Consider the following 18,054-nt stretch of genomic DNA (forward strand, 5'->3'; position numbering starts at 1 on the left):
GTCAGGGATGCTCTGGAGTCAGGGATGCTCTGGCAGGATGCTCTGGAGCCAGGGATGCTCCAGAGCCAGGGATGCTCCAGCGGGATGCTCCAGAGTCAAGGATGCTCCAGAGGCAGGGATGCTCTGGGGGCATGCTCTGAAGTCAGGGATACTCTGGAGTCAGGGATGCTCCGGCGGGATGCTCCAGGAGTCAGGGATGCTCTGGGAGTCACAGATGTTCCAGAGCCTGGGATGCTCTGGATTCAGGGACGCTCTGGAGTCAGGGATGCTCTGGAGTCAGGGATGCTCCTGTGGGATGCTCCAGGAGTCAGGGATGGTCTGGGAGTCACAGATGCTCCAGAGCCAGGGATGCTCCAGCGGGATGCTCCGGAGCCAAGGATGCTCCTGCAGGATGCTCCGGAGTCAGGGATGCTCTGGAGTCAGGGATGCTCCGGAGCCAAGGATGCTCCAGCAGGATGCTCCGGAGTCAAGGATGCTCCAGAGTTAGCGAAGCTCTGGAGTCAGGGATGCTCTGGCGGGATGCTCCACAGTCAGGGATGCTCTGGAGTCAAGGATGCTCCAGGCCCTGGGGGACTCTGGGCTGCCCCCAGGGATGCCTGGTGAGGCTGCTTGCCCTGGGTGAACTGGAGCCCGGGTGGGAGGCTGGGCCAAAGGGAGGTGCGCCCATGCCAATCTCATGAAGTTCAACCATGTCCTGCAGGTGGGTTGGGGCAACCCCCAGCCCAAGTCCAGGCTGGGGGGAGAATGGCTGGAGAGCAGCGCTGAGGAGAGGGACTTGGGGGTGGTGGGGGATGAGAAGCTCAACACGAGCCGCAGTGTGCGCCGGCAGCCCAGAAAGCCCCCGGCACCCCGGGCTGCATCCCCCGCAGCGTGGCCAGCAGGGCGAGGGGGGGATTGTGCCCCTCTGCTGCGCTCTGCTCTGGGGAGACCCCCCCGCAGTGCTGCCTCCAGCTCGGGGGGTCCCCACAGCAGAAGGACATGGAGCTATTGGAGCGGGACCAGAGGAAGACCCGGAGATGCTGGGAGGGCTGGAGCCCCTCTGCTGGGAGAACAGGCTGGGAGAGTTGGGGGGGTCAGCCTGGAGAAGAGAAGGCTCCGGGGAGACCTTTGAGCCCCTTCCAGTGCCTAAAGGGGCTCCAGGAGAGCTGGGGAGGGACTCTGGATCAGGAAGGGGAGCCATAGGACAAGGAGGAATGGTTTTACACTGAAAGAGGGGAGATTTAGATGAGATATTTGTAAGAAATTCTTTGCTGTGAGGGCGGTGAGCCCCTGGTGCAGGTTGCCCTGAGAAGCTGCGGCTGCCCCATCCCTGGAGGTGTTCAAGGCCAGGTTGGACGGGGCTTGGAGCAACCTGGGCTGGTGGGAGGTGTCCCTGCCCAGGACAGGGGGTGGCATTGGATGATCTTTAAGGTCCCTTCCAACCCAAACCATTCTGTGGTTCTACAGTTCTACAAAACTCCCCATTCTGGGGGAGCGGGAAAGCAGGGTAGGGGTGAGCTGCCCTTCCCCGGGCAGCGCGGATCCAGGGGTGCAGTGGTACCCCCCCAGCACCGAGGCTGGTGTAGATGCCAATGAGGGCGTTATGCATCCAAGGTGTTGATGCTAACGAGGGCATCCAAGACAGGTCATGTATGGCTATAGCAGGCTTGGAAAGGAGCACACAAAGCAGAGCCGAGAGCCCTTGGGAGGACCCAAAGGGGACTGCAGCTGCACTGGGGGGACTGGAGATACGGGAACGTCTCATCGCTCTGGGACTCAGCACAAAGCGTTGCTGGACATGGTGAGCACAACCCAGCAAGGCAAAGCTTTTGCAAAGATGATTTTACTTTCTTTTTGACTGAACACCAGGGCAGTGACGATGGCCCAATGCGATGGAGCGGTGAACACGGAGCCTTCCCCTCTCTCCCATCTCCAGCCTGGACTCCCAGTAGGAGAGAGGCATGAGCAGACACTGGAAAATGTTCTCCACACACTTGTGCCGGGTCAGAGAGATGGGAAGAGGTGACACTGCTGAAGCTGCTGGGGAGGAGTCCTGGAGCTCGCTCCAGCGGGCTCTGCCTGGCACACGGTGTCCATGCCATAGGCAGTACCAGCCAGAGCCTGGCCAAGCTGTCCTTCTGTCCTGGCTCTGGGGACAGACACAGCTGAGAGCACTCTGCCAGCGTCCCTTCTCGCCCCCTGCCAAGTGGCATCCCCATTCCCTGGGCTGCCTGGGCATCCCTCACTGCCTGGGCATCCCTCGCTGCCCGCCCAGGACATGGGGGCACTGGATCTGGGAGCCACAGGGGTGGGATGTGGGAGATGGGGCAACCCACAGAGCAGGTGGTCCAGGGCTGGTGGGCAAGTGGGAGCTTCTAGGGGTGTCTGAGAGGGGCTGGGGAGGTGAGAGGGACCCAGTAACCATGGGGACCCCCCTGGCGTGCCCCCAGGCTGGTGCTCAGGCAGTGACTGGGGCAAGGATGGGTGGTCTTGGCTGGCAGCAGAAGGGGCTGGACTGGGAGGGGGACTGGGAATGTGGTGGGTGCAGGAGGACTGAGCCAGGGTGAGGGGACTTGGGCACCAGGGGAGGGCTGGGGGAACCGGGGTGTTGCAGGGGGCACTGGGCAGGAGCCAGGGAACTGGCATGGGGCAGGGGGCACTGGGACAGGAGCCAGGGGCACCAGAGTGATGTGGGGGGGAATGGGGCCGGTGCAGGGGGACCAAGGTGAGGCAGGGGGCACTGGGATTGAGCCAGTGGACTGGCATGGGGCAGGGTGCACCAGGGTAGGGGCACGGGGACAGGCATGGGGCAAGGGCCACCGGCGTGATGCTGGTGGCACTGAGGCAGATGCAGGGAGGACCAGGGCAAGTGTAGGGGTCTGACATGGGGCAGGGGGCACTGGGAGGGAGCCGTGGGTCTGGCATGGGGCAGGGGGCACCAGGGTGATGCAGGCAGCAACGGGGCAGGAGAGCAGGGGGAATGGCATGGGGCAGAGGGCACCAGGCAAGAGCCAGGGGTCTGGCATGGGGCAGGGGGCACTGACGTGATGCAGGTGGCAGCAAGGCAGATGCAGGGAGGAGCAAAGCAAGTCTTGGGGTCTGGAATGGGGCAGGGGGCACTGGGAAGGAGCCAGGGGACTGGCGTGGGGCAGGGGATGCTGATGTGATGCAGGTGGCACGGAGTCAGATGCAGGGAGGATCAGGCAAGTGCAGGGGTCTGGCATGGGGCAGGGGGCACCGGGGCAGGAGCCAGGGGCACCAGGGTGATGCAGGGCAGACTAGGGAAGGCACAGGGGGACCGAGGTGAGGCAGGGGGCACTGGGAGTGAGCCAGGGGACTGGCATGGGGCTGGGGGCACCAGGGTAGAGGCAGGGGGGCTGCTGTGGGGCTGGAGCCACTGGCGTGATGCTGGTGGCACCGAGGCAGGTGCAGGGAAGACCAGGGCAAGTCTAGGGGTCTGGTGTGGGGCAGGGGGCAGTGGGCAGGAGCCAGGGGACGGGCATAGGGTAGGGGTCACCAGGGTGATGCAGATGGTACAGAGACAGATGCAGGGAGGAGCAGGGCAAGTGCAGGGGTCTGGCATGGGTCAGGGGGCTCCAGGGTGATGCGGGGGGGACTGGAGCAGGAGCCAGGGGACGGACGTGGGGCAGGGGGCGCTGGGAGGGAGCCGGGGGTCTGGCATGGGGCTGGGGGCACCAGGGTGATGCGGGGGGGACTGGGGCAGGCGCAGTGGGACGGAGATGGGGCGGGGGGCACCGGGAGGGTGCAGGTGCGCTGGGCTGGAGGGGGATGCGCGGGCGGTGTTGGGCACCGGGGCACTACCGGGGGGGGGCGGGGCAGTACCGGAGAGCTCGGAGCATTACCGGGGGGGCCGGGGCGGGCCGTGCCCGGGCGGGGCGGGCTGCGGCGGGCGGAGCCGGTGGCGGGGGATGGGGATGGGGGGGGGCCGGGCCGGCGTGTCCCCACGTGCGCGTGACGCGGGCGGGGGCCGGTGGCGCGGCGGAGCGGCGGGGAGCGGCGGGGAGCGGCGAGGGGCCATGCAGCCCCCGGTGGCCTCCCCCGGCCCCGCCGCCCCGGCGGGAGCCGAGCTGCTGCGGTGGCAGTGGCGGGAGGTGCAGGCGCCCTGCTTGGTGGCCGCCTGGATCCTGGTGGCCAGCCTAGCCAAGATCGGTGAGTGTCCGTCGCTGTCGCTGTCGTGTCGTGTCGTGTCGTGTCGTGTCGTGTGTCCCCCTCCCCCCCCCCCCCTCTTTCCCGGTCCCCCGGGTGCGCTGCGCCCATCCCCCGGTGCGGGCAGGGTGGGATGCGACATCCCCGGCGGGCGCTGCGGGGGGACATCCTGGGCGAGGGGTGCCACCGCGCATGGGGACGCGGGGTCATGGGGACAAACGGGCAGGTCACCATCCTCAGCTGGGCTGCGGTGGCCTCGGCACGACCCCACACCGCGTCCTCCTCCGTCCCCTCCCGCCGGATGGTGAGCAGCGACGAGGTGAAGGGACACGGTGGGGGCTCGGTCCCCTTGTCCCCAGGAGGGATGGAGGGGTGGGAGCAGGGGAGGGAGGATTCAGGAGGAGAAGAGGAGCAGAGGTGCCCAGCAAGGAAGTCCCATGCCCCACAGCGTGTGTCACCATCGGGGCTGGGAGCTGTTTTGATCCCCCCAGCCCCAGGAAGGGCTGGGGACGGGTGGTCCCCCTCCGGTGGGTCACCCCAGACCCGCATGGCCTCTGGCTCTCCTGCTCCCCAGCGCAGGACCGGGCAGGCGGGGAGAGGCTGTGCTGCAAGAAGCTGCGTGGGAAGGTGCAAGGAGGATGTGTGTGAGCTGCCGCAGGGCTTTGCCCCCCACCAGCACCCCAGATGCTGGGGAGGGGACGCCCGCGTGTGGGTGTCCAGCAGTGTCCCCAGAGGCTGGTCCCCCACGGTCCCCCCCGCCTGCTGTGCTGGGCCCTAGGGACGAGGCGGTGACCTTGAGGCAGGTTTCCTCCTTGGGGGGCCCCACTGTGGGCGCAGCCCCCGTGGTGGGGGTACGGGCACCCTCTTAGTTTGGAGCCGGCTCAAGAAATGCAGGTTCGGAGTTAGGCAGGGGAGTCTCCGAGCAGATGGGGACCAGCAGCAGCTTTCGGTACACAGGGGACAGCTACAGCTGTGGCCATCATCGGGCCTCTGCCTGTCCCAAGCACCATCAAAACCACCGCCGTGGACCTCGCGCTCCTCTCTTTCCTCGGCCTTCTCGCAAGGGAGACCTAAAGCATCGCGAGAAATGAATTAAAGGGCGTCGTGAGCTTAAAAATACAGCCCTCTGTCTGCAGCTGTGCCACCTCCAGCTGCCGAGCGCTTCCCTCCTACCTGCAGAAGATCAGAGAGACGATTCCTTTCCCCGGCTTTTATTTACTTCTCTCAAACGTCTCCTCGGAGCTGCTCCCTGCGCGGGTTCCCTTTGATGTGCTCCCCTTTTTCCCTGAGCCGGGTGTCATTCCCAAGCCCCCAGCCCCGCCACGCTCTTCCAAGCCTGAGGTGACCTGATGGCCACTGTCCCTCTCCATCCGGGAAGCACAACCCCGATGGTGGGTAGCTCCGGGCTGCCTGGCTCAACGCATCCGACGGCTCCGATGGATACTCTCAGCCCGGACCTGGAGGCAGGGCGGTGGGCAGCACTTTGGCAGGGGGGTCCCTAGAGGTGGCACTTGACCCTACGTGGTCCCCAGGATGCACAGGAGCCCACGCAGGAGATGGAGCCCCGGGGGTGGAGGATGTCGGGGAGCAGAGGGGGCTGCGGTGGCTGCGGCCGCCGGGCGTAGGCTGGCGCGGAGGAGCCGTTGCGGTTGCGGCGCTGGGCTGCCAGCTCAGAGCCCTGTGACTGCAGGGGAGGAAGCGGCCCCGTGCCTGGGCGATGGGGAAAACGACACTGCGGGCTCTGTTCTCGCAGGCGGTCACGATGCCAGGGTGCCCTGAGCCTGCAAACACCCGGGGCGGGGAAAAAAAAACAACGGCTTGGGTGTTGCCTTCCGGCACAGCGAGGCATCGTCCGGGCTCCGCTGCCTTTTCCTTCCTCGGTCGGAGCGCAGATCTGTTTCAACAGGATGTGGGGAAGAGGGAAGTGATGAGCGTTGCCTCAAACATGTTCCTCACCCATGGCTGCCCCGTGGGCAGGGGTTTGCCTGCAGGGGGATGTTTTTCAGCCCAGCAGCGTGCCCCATGGGTCACAACCCTCTCTCCTTGCACCACCCACCCCTGTCCCCAGCTCCTCGTGGCTCGGTTTTAGGCGTTTCGCCGTTTCCCACGCACCGGAGGAGCAAAGCAGGTATTGGCCCCGAGTCCTCCCAATGGCAAAATCCCCTGTGTTATGGATGCCTGAGTGTGGATTATGGTTCTGAAGTTAATTCACATGTGGCTAAGTTACTGTTGCTGTGGGAACCTTTAATGCTGAAATTCTTGCCTGGCGCGGGTAAAATTAGAGCTCGTTCCACCCGTTCCCGCTGGTTGCTCCCCGCGGCTCAGAGGAGCTCGTGTGCTGCCATTTGTGTGGCAGCATCCTCCTCCCCCCCCACCTCAGCCAGGGGATTTTTGGGACAAGCAGGGTCTCTTTCCCATCGCTGCTGCTCCCTTCTTTGCCCAAGGTTTTGGGCAGGGGGGGAGGGTGGGGGGAAAGAATGACGGATGACAGCCAGGAGCCACGTCCCCGTGTCCCCATGGCGGGGTGTCCCGGGTCTCTCCATCCAGCCGGGGGCATATCTCCGCAGCACGGGGAGTGCAGATGGGTTTCCGGAGCGGGGATCTTGGCAACGCTCCCAAGCGTGCAGAAAAGGGCTGGACGCCTCGTTCCCTTCTTGAAAACTTCAGAGCTCTGTTCCCGTGGGCGGGAAGCGGTTTCGCAACCTGCCGCAGGGGCTGAGCGAGCGCCGGTCGCCCACCCGGTGCTGCCTTCGCTGGGCTCGCGTGGGGTGAACAGGGCTCTGCCGCCGGCTTGTACGGTCATTAAGAAGGAATTCGGCTGGGCTGGAGCTCGGCCAGCCCTTCTCCGGGCTGTGAGTTTGCTTGGAGGGCCGTAGTGTCCCTATCGCCACTGCCTCCGTGGCTGAATTGCAGCCCCTGGCAGCTGGCGGAGGTGGCTGGGGGTGACGACGGATGTCCTGGGCTCTGCGGCCGGGGGCACTCTTGGCTGCAGAACTATGGCAGAGGCTTGGCCCGGGTGCTCCACAGGTCTTTCCCCTTGAGGTGGTTGGTGACAGACCTGCAGATCACTGTGAAGGTCTCGATGAGAGGAGAAGCGACCCTTCGCCTGCCCGTTTGGTGGTGGGCTCAAAGATGTTGTCTCTGGTTAGGAACAAGGTCTTTGACATGGAGTTATCTCCTCTAATTCAGTGCTCAGCTGCAGTGAAGGAAAGCAAATCAGCTCAGGTGCTAGGGAAGGAGAAAGCAAGAACATCAGGAGGCCACAGCCTCGGCGCCCAGGGTGTCCGCATCTCAGGGACGCTTGGACTGGTCTCAGAAAGTGTAGAGCAGGACTGGGACAGGTTCCGAGGAGAATGACAAGGGCACAAAGCCTGCTAATGAAGCACTGCCTGTTCCTGGGCTCCTCTCCAGGTCTGGGTCACTGGAGACAGGACCCTGGGCCAGGCAGAGCTACGGTCTGTCCATGGGGGTTCCTAGGGAAGAAGCCAAGTGACCTGGGGTCAATGTGTGACCATGGCGCAGCTTTCCTTCTAGTGGGATGACTTGGCACAAGCAATGGGCACCTTCAATCCAGCTAAAGGGCTTTGTGGACTGGGGTTTGGGTTGGTGGCAGGGCTGGGCTTGCAGCCAAGTGACAGCACAGATGCTGCTCTGATGTCCCTTGTATCTGCTGGGTGTCCAAGGACAGAGGTGGCTCTGCAATGCTCTGGAGGAACCCACTCTCCAGAAGAAAGTTTCTTCGTCTGATGGCCAAGTCTGCCTACAGAGCTGGGCTGGATGTCACAAGTCCTTTTTACAGGGACATGTAGTGATGAGGGAGAATGGCTTCAAACTGGAAGAGGGGAGATTTAGATGAGATATGAGGAAGAAAGTCTTCACTCTGAGGGTGGTGGGACCCTGGCCCAGGTTGCCCAGAGAAGCTGTGGCTGCCCCATCCCTGGAGGTGTTCAAGGCCAGGTTGGACGGGGCTTGGAGCAACCTGGGCTGGTGGGAGGTGTCCCTGCCCAGGGCAGGGGGGTGGCACTGGGTGATCTTCAAGGTCCCTTCCAACCCAAACCATTCTGTGATTCTATGATTCTAAGTGATGGCAGAACTCAACGATGGGGAAGGGTCGAAACTGCTGTGACCCTCGACAGCCCTTCCCCAAGCACTGCCCTTCGCGGGGCAGGAAAAATACTGCACCCTGTGTTAGGGAGGAGAAATCCGCAGGGATGGAGGGTTGCCCACCTGGAAGCTGGAATGATTCGGGATTACACGGGATGCCCTGGCCTTGGGGACAAGTCTGCCTGGAGGAGCGAGTCCCCTGTGCCGGCAGACGTGACGTCCCACCGGCTTGTGCCTGAGCTGCAGGCTCGTTGCCACGTTGCTGACGGATGAATACCAGGGCATAGCCTGCTTGCTTCAAAAAAATACATCCCGTTCCATGGCAGTTTAAGATCTGCTCCAAACCTCGCGTGGAAAAAAACTGATTATTCAAAACATCCCTAAATCTGCAGCTCCCGCGTGCCTGTTTTGGGTTGGTTTTTTTTTTTTTTTTTTGGCATGCAGGTGGGTTAGCCGGTGCAGAGGGAGGTTGTGCTCTGGCACGGAGACCGGCCGCCTGCCTTGTGCTGCAGTGGTTTGCATGCTGCTCTGCTCCGTCTGCGTGCTCAGACGGCCGCAAACAAGGTCACCCCCCCCACCCCGTCACCAGGGCTGAGCATCCTCTTCTCTGCGGGGGGTAACGTGTCCCGGTGAACCAGGATGCCTTCGCTCGAGCAGCAGCCGGCGTTGCTTGTGACACTGTGAACGTGCTCACTGGCTGCTTTTGTCCTCTAAGCGCAGATGCCAGAGGCCAAGAAAAGCAAAACGCGCGGCTGCTTGGCTTATCAGACAGCAGCTGGGGAGGAGAGGGACATCTCAAAGAGTCAGGGACCTGAAATCCTGACCTGGGAGCTAGCTGGAAGGTCTTCTGCGCACACATGGCCACAAAGCAGCCTTAGATGCTTCCTTGTCCACCCTGGGGTCCACCATGTGTCAGCCAACCCTTCTGTGGAGCTTGTGGATCTGGGATGCTCTGTCCATCTGGTTGTTTGGCTGATGCTCTCATTCTTCCTTTCCTTCTAGTTTTCCACCTGTCAAGAAAGGTGACGTCCGTTGTACCGGAGAGCTGTCTCCTCATCCTGCTGGGGCTGGGCCTGGGGGGCATCGTGTTGGCCGTGGCAAAGAAAGCTGAATACCAGCTGGAGCCCAACATGTTCTTCCTCTTCCTTCTGCCCCCCATCGTCCTAGACTCAGGCTACTTCATGCCCAGCCGTCTGTTCTTCGACAACATCGGTGCCATCCTCACCTATGCGGTGGTGGGCACGCTCTGGAACTCCTTCGCCACCGGCACTGCGCTCTGGGGGCTGCACCGGGCCGGGCTCATGGGTGGGTGCACAGGGCTTGCCCAACTTGGACCTCATCCCCAAAAGATGGGTCGGAGGGTGCAAAGCATCCCCAAGGTTGGAGCCCACTGCCCATCCCGGCCATGGATTCCCAGGCAGCATAGCAGGAGCAGGGTCCTGGCATCCTGGGAAGGGTGCTCTGGCAGGACCATCAAGCGTGCAGGACAACTGGGCTCAGCACTGGGCTGACTCATGTCTTTGCTATTTTTGTCGCCGACCTTGGCTAGCTTTGCCGGCTCGCTGCTGTGTTCCCTGTCCTCAGCTGGAGCTGGGCTGTGTTTTGAGCTCTCCTGAGCCCCAAGGAACCTCTTGATGCCTGGACCTGAGGTGGGGCTGCTGAGCCTCCTTCAGTGCGTACCTGCCGGAGGGGCAGCGATATGCAGCTGGGTTCCAAGGGGGACATCCAAGCCCTGCTGCCCTCATGTTGCAGCGAGGATGTGCTGAGCCCCGCTTGGCCTGGGGGGGACCTTGGAGGTCTGGCAGCAGTCCTGGGCTCAGCCCACTCCACTCCAAGTTGGGATGCTGCGGTCAAGTCACCAGCAGCAGAGGCGGGGTGGGCTTGTTTCAGCCTGGTGAGAGGGGTTCTGGGGTGGATGGTCTGCCTGAGCTTGGTCCTTCTGTCCTAGCAGATCCAGGCGTGGAAGCTGGGCTCATGGATTTCCTGCTCTTCGGCAGCCTCATCTCGGCTGTGGACCCCGTGGCAGTGCTGGCCGTCTTCGAAGAGGTTCACGTAAACGAGACCCTCTTCATCATCGTGTTTGGCGAGTCCCTCTTGAATGATGCTGTCACCGTGGTGAGTTGGAGCTTGAGGGACTCTAAAGTGGAGCCTGAGGTGGGCCAGGGCACTGGTGTTCCCCAGGGTGGGGGATGACATCCCCAAGCCAGGGGCAGACCCATGCCTTGCTCTCTGGGTCCACTCTCCTGGCCTTGGGGGACTTTGCCTGCTGAGATGAGCTGTGTCACCTGGCAGATTTGGGGCAGGTGATGCCACTCTGCAGGGCCCATCCTGCCCGCTGGTGCTGCCTGATACCCTGCCTTCCCCAAGGGATTTACCTTGCCTGCAGGTGCTGTACAAGGTCTTCAACTCTTTTGTGGAGCTGGGCCCAGAACACATCCATGCCACGGACTACGTGAAGGGGGTAGGTGAGTATGTGCCCCACCAGCCCCTCCAGCCCTTCCTCCGGGGTGGAAGTGTAGGGGGTGAGCACTGGTGCTGTGGGGTGGGCACTGAGCACCACAGCTCTGTCATCTCCACCCCAGCTGTCATCTGGAGTGAGCATATGCTGGCCATCACCAGCATTTGGTGGGGACATAGGTGGGAACGTGGAGCTTGGCTAGCCCAGCACGGCATGGCCATGGGGCACAGGACTTGGGCTCACTCAGTCATGGTGAGTCCCAAAGGTGTAAACGAGTCTTCTCCCCACCAGCCTCCTTCTTCCTGGTGAGCCTCGGGGGCACGGCTGTTGGGCTGCTCTTCGCCTTCCTCCTGGCCCTCATCACGCGGTTCACCAAGCGCGTGCGCATCATTGAGCCGCTCTTCGTCTTCCTCCTGGCCTATGTTGCTTACCTTGCTGCCGAGATGGTCTCACTCTCCTCCATCCTGGCGTGAGTGTCCACTCACCGCTGGGTGTCCCCAGCGGGGTGGACAGGAAATCAGGGGTGCAATGCTGGGCAGCAAGGGGTGGTGAGCAGACCCACTCCTCATCCTGCCGTAGGGTCATGCCGGCTCCTTCTGCCCCTCTGTAGAGTCACCTTCTGTGGGATCTGCTGCAAGAAGTACGTGGAAGCCAACATCTCCCAGAAATCTCGCACCACCGTCAAGTACACCATGAAGACACTGGCCAGCAGTTCAGAGACCATCATCTTCATGTTTCTGGGCATCTCGGCTGTGGACACCTCCAAGTGGGCATGGGACACAGCGCTGGTGCTGGGCACCCTGTTCTTTATCCTGCTCTTCAGAGCTGTGGGTCAGTCTGCCCCGTTGTGCTTCTGGCTGGTAGCACCCAGTCCTTTTCATACCCAAAACTGCTATCCCCCAAGAAAGGCTGGGGCATGAGGCTCCTGGTTGGGGTTTTGTCCCGTCTCCAGGAGCAGGCAGGGCTCTGCCGGCATCCCAGGCTCTCCTTCTCCTTCTTCCCTAGGTGTTGTCCTCCAGACCTGTGTGCTCAACCGCTTCCGCCTCATCCCCCTGGACAGGATTGACCAGGTGGTCATGTCATATGGTGGCCTCCGCGGAGCTGTGGCCTTCGCCCTGGTCATCCTGCTGGACAGGACGAAGGTGAAAGCCAAGGACTACTTTGTGGCAACGACCATCGTGGTGGTGTTCTTCACTGTCATTGTGCAGGTGAGGATGGGCACCGTGCCCTCCTCCAGTGCTGCCCTCTTGCCCAGAGCTCACCTGGGTGGCCAGATGGGTGCTTGGGGATGTGTGCTTGGGGCAAGTACCTCTTTTCAAGTCACCTTTGGTGCTTGGGGCCTCCTGGCACCACCAGGTTGATATGACGGACCGCTGCGGTGGCTGTTGCAATGGTGAGGCTGTGGCCCACATCGTTTCCCTGTTGGTTTCTTGTTCTGGGACTGGCTTCAAGAGCAGCAATGGCATGAGCCTGGCCAGGCTGCTTTGCTTAAAAGCTGCTGATGGCCCACAGCTTTGGGGTTCCTACGCCCCAGGAAGGTGAGCCACATGGCGGTTGGATGGGAGCCCAGGGGAAGGAGGACGGGGTATGACATGGTTGCTGCCTGCCAGGACACAGGACCATTGCTCAGATCCCGGGCGCAGTGGGGCAGGTTGTTAGGGGCGTGCGTGGCCAGCACAACTGCTGTCCTTGGTCACTTCATGCTGCTTCTGCTCCCCGTGCCCCAGTCACACACCTTCTTGCCCTCCTAGTCTTTCCCTTGCCTTCTCCTGCCATTTCCAGGGCCTCACCATCAAACCCCTGGTGACATGGCTGAAGGTGAAGCGCAGCGACCACCACAAGCCCACGCTGAACGAGGAGCTGCATGAGCACGTAGGTGCTGGTGCCGGGGCTGGGCCAGAGCGATGCACGGCCTCAGCACCCCCGAGGCACCCACAGCCTTGCCACCGCTCTCACTTTCTTCTCCTCGCTCAAGGCTTTTGACCACATCTTGGCAGCAGTGGAGGACATTGTGGGGCACCACGGCTACCATTACTGGCGGGACAAGTGAGTGTCTTAGCCAGGATCCTCTGCCGGCCATCAGGTAGATGTGGGACACGTGCCACCCAGGGTCCCTGCTTGAGGACACCTCTGCTGTAGGTGTCCTCCAGCCAGGAAGGCCGTATGTCTGTCCATCAGTCCATCTGGAAGGGGACTGTCTGGCTGCTGTTGTGCAGCAGACCAAGGTCCCAAAAGCATCTCAGAGAGAGGTCAGGCAGGTGCGGCTGAGGATGCCACGAGAGCATCGGTGTGCCCGTTCCGGAGCTGCTGGGGGGCCGTGGGGTGTCCGTGGTGGTGGCGATGGCCCTGTGCCTCCCCACGGATGGAGCTGCGCTGGGCGCTGAGGAGGGAACAGTCCTGTTAGAGCCTGGGCAGTGTTTGTCTGCAGCCCAGTGACAGGAAAAGGATGCAAAAAGCCGGTTTCCTGGAGGGGAAACACCCCAGCGGGGCAGCCGTGCCGGTCCCGCTCCCACTCCCACCGCCTCCCGTGGACCTGCCGGGCTCCGGCTTCCCCTTGGGTCAGCGTGTCCCATCCCCTCCTGGCCTCCCTGGCAGCGTGTCCCCGCGTCCTGCGTGCCCAGCCTGCCCTCCCCATGCTTTCGACACTCTCAGCCTTGCGTGGGCAGGGGTTCCCTGGTCACGGAACCCTGTGGGAGCTAAGTCACCCGTTGTCTTCCTCTCGTGGCAGGTGGGAACAGTTCGACAAGAAGTACCTGAGCCAACTCCTGATGCGGAAATCTGCCTACAGGCTGCGGGATGAGATCTGGGACGTTTACTACAAGCTCAACATCCGTGATGCTATCAGCTTCGTCGACCAGGTCGGGGCACGTGGTGGGGGGCCGGGTGGCGGGATGGCCCCGACAGGAGCTGGTTGGCCTGGGGTGGTGGTCCACCCCACACATGGCCATGCTGTGTACCCTTCTGGCCAGGCGGTGGGGACCCCCTCCAGCCCAGCTGGGTCCTTGCTGCCCCGCTACCAGCTTTGCCCTCCCAACCTCCCAGGGTGGCCACGTGCTCTCGGCTGCCAAGCTGGCGCTGCCCTCCATGCCCAGCCGCACGTCCATGTCGGAGTCGTCGGTCACAAACCTCCTGTGAGTACGAGCATCCCTCCAAGCCCCTGGGCAGACCTCGCTGGACCCCTGCAGCTGCCCCCTTCCCCGGGGGTGTGTTGCGGCAGGATGTGGGCATGGAGTCCAGCGTCTCCATCATCTCCATCTTTCCCCCCTCCAAGGAGAGAGAGCGGGAGCGGTGCGTGCCTGGACCTGCAGGTGATCGACACGGTGCGGAGCCGCCGGGACAAGGAGGACGCCGCCATGCACCACGTGCTGCGAGGGAGCCTCTATAAGCCCCGCCGGCGGGTGAGCGCTCCCCCGGCCGTGGCGTGCGGCTCACCCCGAGGGTAGCAGCACCCACAAGAGGAGCAGGGATGGAGGATGCTCCGTGGGGCCAGCTGCTCACCCTCTGTCTCTTTGCCTCTCCCTCGGCCAGTACAAGGCCAGCTACAGCCGTCACTTCATCTCTCCAGATAAACAAGAGCGCCAAGACAAAGAAATCTTCCGGCAGAACATGAAGAGGCGGCTGGAGACCTTCAAGTCCACAAAGCACAACGTCTGCTCCTCCAAGAGCAAGGCCAGGCTGAAGGAAAAGGGGAGAAAAAAGGCAAGCGCTCCCCAAACGCCTGCTCCCTTCCTAGCTCTGAGATTCGGTTTCCCCCAGGCTGCAGACAGTGAGGTCCTTCGGGGATTAGTTGAGGTGCCGCAGGGCATCGGCAGCTCCGGAGTCAGCAGGGAAAGCGGTTCATCTCATCTCAGTCCTGCGTATGCTGCGTGTGAGCACGTGGGTGTCCCATGTTCATGTGTCCTCACCACACCAGCACTGCCGTGGGGTGGATGTTCCCTGGGCAAAGCAGTCCCGAGCCCCGGAGGAGCCCCACGTTTTCCAAGAGCACTCGGCATAAAGTAGCCTGGAGGTCGGTGCAGATCCGAGCTCAGAAGTGTGGCACTGCACCTTAAATTAAGCCTTGGGTGTTTTCTCTCGTTTGGAGGCTCTTGAAGCCATTGCAGCTGAGCTGTTTGCTGTAGGGCCACGAAGATGCAACTAAGTCTAAGGACTAAGGACCACTGACTGCCAGCTGCCATCTAGCCGGGGTGGGAATCTACGTCCTTGGGGTTACCCTGGCTTGGACGGCCACTGGGGTTGGGGTTAGGGGTTTGCATGAGGCAGGTCCCAGCCGGTCCCTCTTCCTTCGCAGAAGAACATCTCTCTGACCAGTGACACACCCAATGGGAAGACGCACAGAAATGTCCCCTGGCAGGAGGCAGGTGAGGCTGGTGGCAGGCGAGGTGTGCAGGTCCCAGCAAGGGGACCTGGTGGGGTGGGATGTGCCTGCCCGCTGCCAGCTCGGTACACGGCAGCATCCAGGGTTCCACCAGCAGCAAGTCCTTCTCCCACGGGTGCAGTCCTTCCCCCACTGGGTGCCCCATCCTCCAAACCAACTCCTTCCATCCTGCTGCAGCTCCTGTCCTGGTGATGGTCAGCTCAGAGGAGGAGGAGAGTGATAGCTCGGAGACAGAGAGAGAGGACGATGAAGGGATCGTATTCGTCGCTCGAGCCACCGATGAGGTCCTGCAGGGAAAGACGACTCCTGGTAGGCACCGGCACTCCCACGCCAGGGCGGCTGCTCTTGGGTAGCTTGTCCTTCCTCTACCTGCGGAGCAAAGTTGCTTCAGCCTGGGCAAAACCAAAGTCAGCAGAGCATGAATGGCAGAATCACTCTTCTCTGTGACTCTGGAGGGACGGCAGAGCCTCCCTGGGCTTCCTGGTGGCTCCTGCATCCCCGGGCCAGCTGGCCAGCTGGTAGTGGTTGGGTCTGCAGTGTTTGCAGGGCCCAGGGAGAGAGCAAGAGCTGTGCAAGATCCCTCTCACTGTCCCTCCTTCTGCACCCCCAGGCAGTCTGGACATCTGCCCCAGCCCCTGCATCATCCCACCGTCTCCCACCTTGGCGGAGAAGGAGCTGCCGTGGAAAGGAGACCAGGCTGATCTGGCTGTTTACGTCTCCTCGGAGACCACCAAAATCGTGCCAGTGGATATGCAGAAGGCATGGAACCAAAGCATTTCCTCCTTGGAGAGCATCGCTTCCCCCCCGGGCATCGAGAGCGGACCTCAGCACAGGAGATTTGCCTGCCCTGTGCTGGAGGAGCGACCCCAGTCTGCGAGCCAGGCAATGCCGGAGCAGAGCTCCTGCTTCCAGTTCCCCAGCCACGTCTCCAAGAGCGGCAGGTCACAGAGTGACAGCAGCCCGGATGGAGCCGAGCAGCAGGAGCTGCAGCCTTTGATGGCCACGGAGGAGCAGGGCAGGATGGTGCCCACCACGGAGCCCAGGTGGCTCATGTTCAACAGAGCGAGCCACCTCTGAGGCAGACCGCGGATGGGGAAGGGGCCGGGGGTTGCCAACGGGCTGCGAACCGCTGAGTGCTCGGCTGGCTTGCGTTGTAAAGCTTGTGTGTGTCTCCATAAACTCCAGCAGTGGCAGGAGAGTCCAGCACTCCCCCCAGAGCTGCACTCCAGGGTGGGCTCTGCCCACCCACCTACTGATGCAAAAACTGGTCGATAACTGGGCTTCATGCTGTGACAGCAGGTACGTCCCGTCCACCCAGGGAGGCACAGACCCCAAACCTCTTTCTTCCTCTGTGGTCCCTACACATCTTCACAGCACTGGGAGGCCAGAGATGATCCTCCCAGGGCTGGGATCCCAGCCGGACTCCATCCTGTCGTGGCTGTGCCACCCCGAGGTGGGGATGCGGTGGCTCCTTCAAGGTGGCTACAGTGCTGGGTTCCTCAGAGCACGCACGGAGCTCAGCCAGGAGGCCAGAGATGTGCTCCTTGCCATGGCAGCTCTGCATTCCCCGGGTTACAGAGGTACTGCAGAAGCAAGGCCATGACCTTCTCAGGACTGGGAGCAGCGCTCCTGGGGTTTGGCTCCACCAGGAGCCGGACTAGTGAACCAGTACGCACAGGGACTCCTCTAGCAGCCAACCTGCTGTGCCAGCCTCACGCCTCTCGTCTGGATGTGTTCCCGAAAGCTGCGACGTTCAGCTTTCTGGCTTTGCTAGGAGGCAGCTGCCCTTGCACAGCATCCTTGGCCTTCATCCTGCCCACATCCCAGTCCCTCCAGTTGGCCTGGGGCCCATCAGCTGGGAGGGCTGGTCATGGTGCGAGGAGCGGAGCAAGCAGCAGGTATGAATGTACATCAGGAACAGGGGTTACGGGTGAGAGCTGAGTGCATCTTCAAAGGTCTGTCCCCGCCACCTGCCTCCCAGCCACCCCTGGTCCCTCCTGAGAGGGTGGTGAGACACGGTGGCAATGGCCCACACAGGGAATTATTCCTGGTGTGACCCCAAGGGCCAAGAATTCCTCCCCAAGGACTGCTTGGCGTGCAAAAGCTCAGCACGGCAGCTGGGCACCGGCACCGCGGGAGGGTTGGGGATGCTCCTCTTAGAGAAGAATGGGGACTTGGGCTGTTAATTCGCCAGAGCAGGTAATTAACTGCCTGTTCCAGCTGGGTGGGCATGCTGAGATGGCAGGTGACAGGGGGACGCTTAGATACACTGGGTGAGTGAGCCCGACGTGGGACAGGCCAGCCGGCGGTACCCCCGGTACTGTCCGCAAGGCTCAGCAAAGGCCGTTCTGCTCTCTACCTGTTCCGCCAGATGAGCATGAGGTTTTTAAAAGGTTTTTATATAGTTTTGCATTTCTGGTATGCCTTATTCTGGTTTTGATTTCTGATACGGGGCCGTACTAAATCTCTAGCTGGGTCAGTGTTTTCTGTAGCCGTGGGCACGACCAATGACTCAAGACTTAATAGCCTATTTGCAAGAATATCGTTTTAATGTGAAAATATATGCAGAGTATTTTGTAATGTTCAATAAATGGGAGTCGGAGCAGGCGTCGCCGTCTGTTCTCTCTGCTGTCTGGGAACCTCTGCGCGTCCTGGTGCCTGCACCTCCTGGTTCGGTTCTCTCCCGCAGGCACCGCGTCCCCCTGCCTCTACGCTCTTCTCCACCTGAGGCCACGGCCCCCCTCTCAGACTCCATGTGCCTAACTGGATTTCCTAGTTTCGATAATGTTCGCGGAAAAAAATGAAATTCTTTCCGAACAGAAGCTTGCCTGCGGCTGTCATTAGGCCGTGCTTCGGGGAGCAGCCAGCGAGAGGCCAGCAGCCTTTGCTGCCCGCTGCCGAAGCTGCAGAGTGCCGGCAGCCTAGATCTTCCCGTGACCAGTGCCTCCTCTCTCTTTGCCAAAAATAT

The 18,054-nt window shown here is 62.0% G+C and overlaps 1 protein-coding gene across 2 annotated transcripts; it reads left to right on the forward strand.

Moving 5' to 3' along the window:
• Window positions 1-4,016: 4,016 nt before the first annotated feature.
• On the forward strand, window positions 4,017-17,693 carry SLC9A5 (solute carrier family 9 member A5; the record flags this gene model as incomplete). 2 transcript variants are annotated; one of them, XM_082489206.1, is made up of 16 exons in its annotated part: window positions 4,017-4,149; window positions 9,253-9,555; window positions 10,202-10,365; window positions 10,637-10,715; window positions 11,000-11,177; window positions 11,319-11,539; window positions 11,714-11,916; window positions 12,491-12,580; window positions 12,684-12,754; window positions 13,437-13,566; window positions 13,751-13,839; window positions 13,980-14,106; window positions 14,237-14,407; window positions 15,000-15,078; window positions 15,264-15,395; window positions 15,697-17,693. In XM_082489206.1, the coding sequence occupies 16 exons, from the start codon at window positions 4,017-4,019 to the stop codon at window positions 16,161-16,163; spliced, it is 2,637 nt and encodes an 878-aa protein (XP_082345332.1). In that variant the 3' UTR covers window positions 16,164-17,693. The 2 variants fall into 2 exon arrangements, with proteins under 2 accessions (XP_082345332.1, XP_082345331.1); XM_082489205.1 differs by having other exon boundaries at window positions 15,000-15,069.
• Window positions 17,694-18,054: the final 361 nt, after the last annotated feature.

This window comes from Vanellus vanellus (genome assembly GCF_965231255.1).
Source record: "Vanellus vanellus genome assembly, chromosome: 12".
NCBI lineage: Eukaryota > Metazoa > Chordata > Aves > Charadriiformes > Charadriidae > Vanellus > Vanellus vanellus.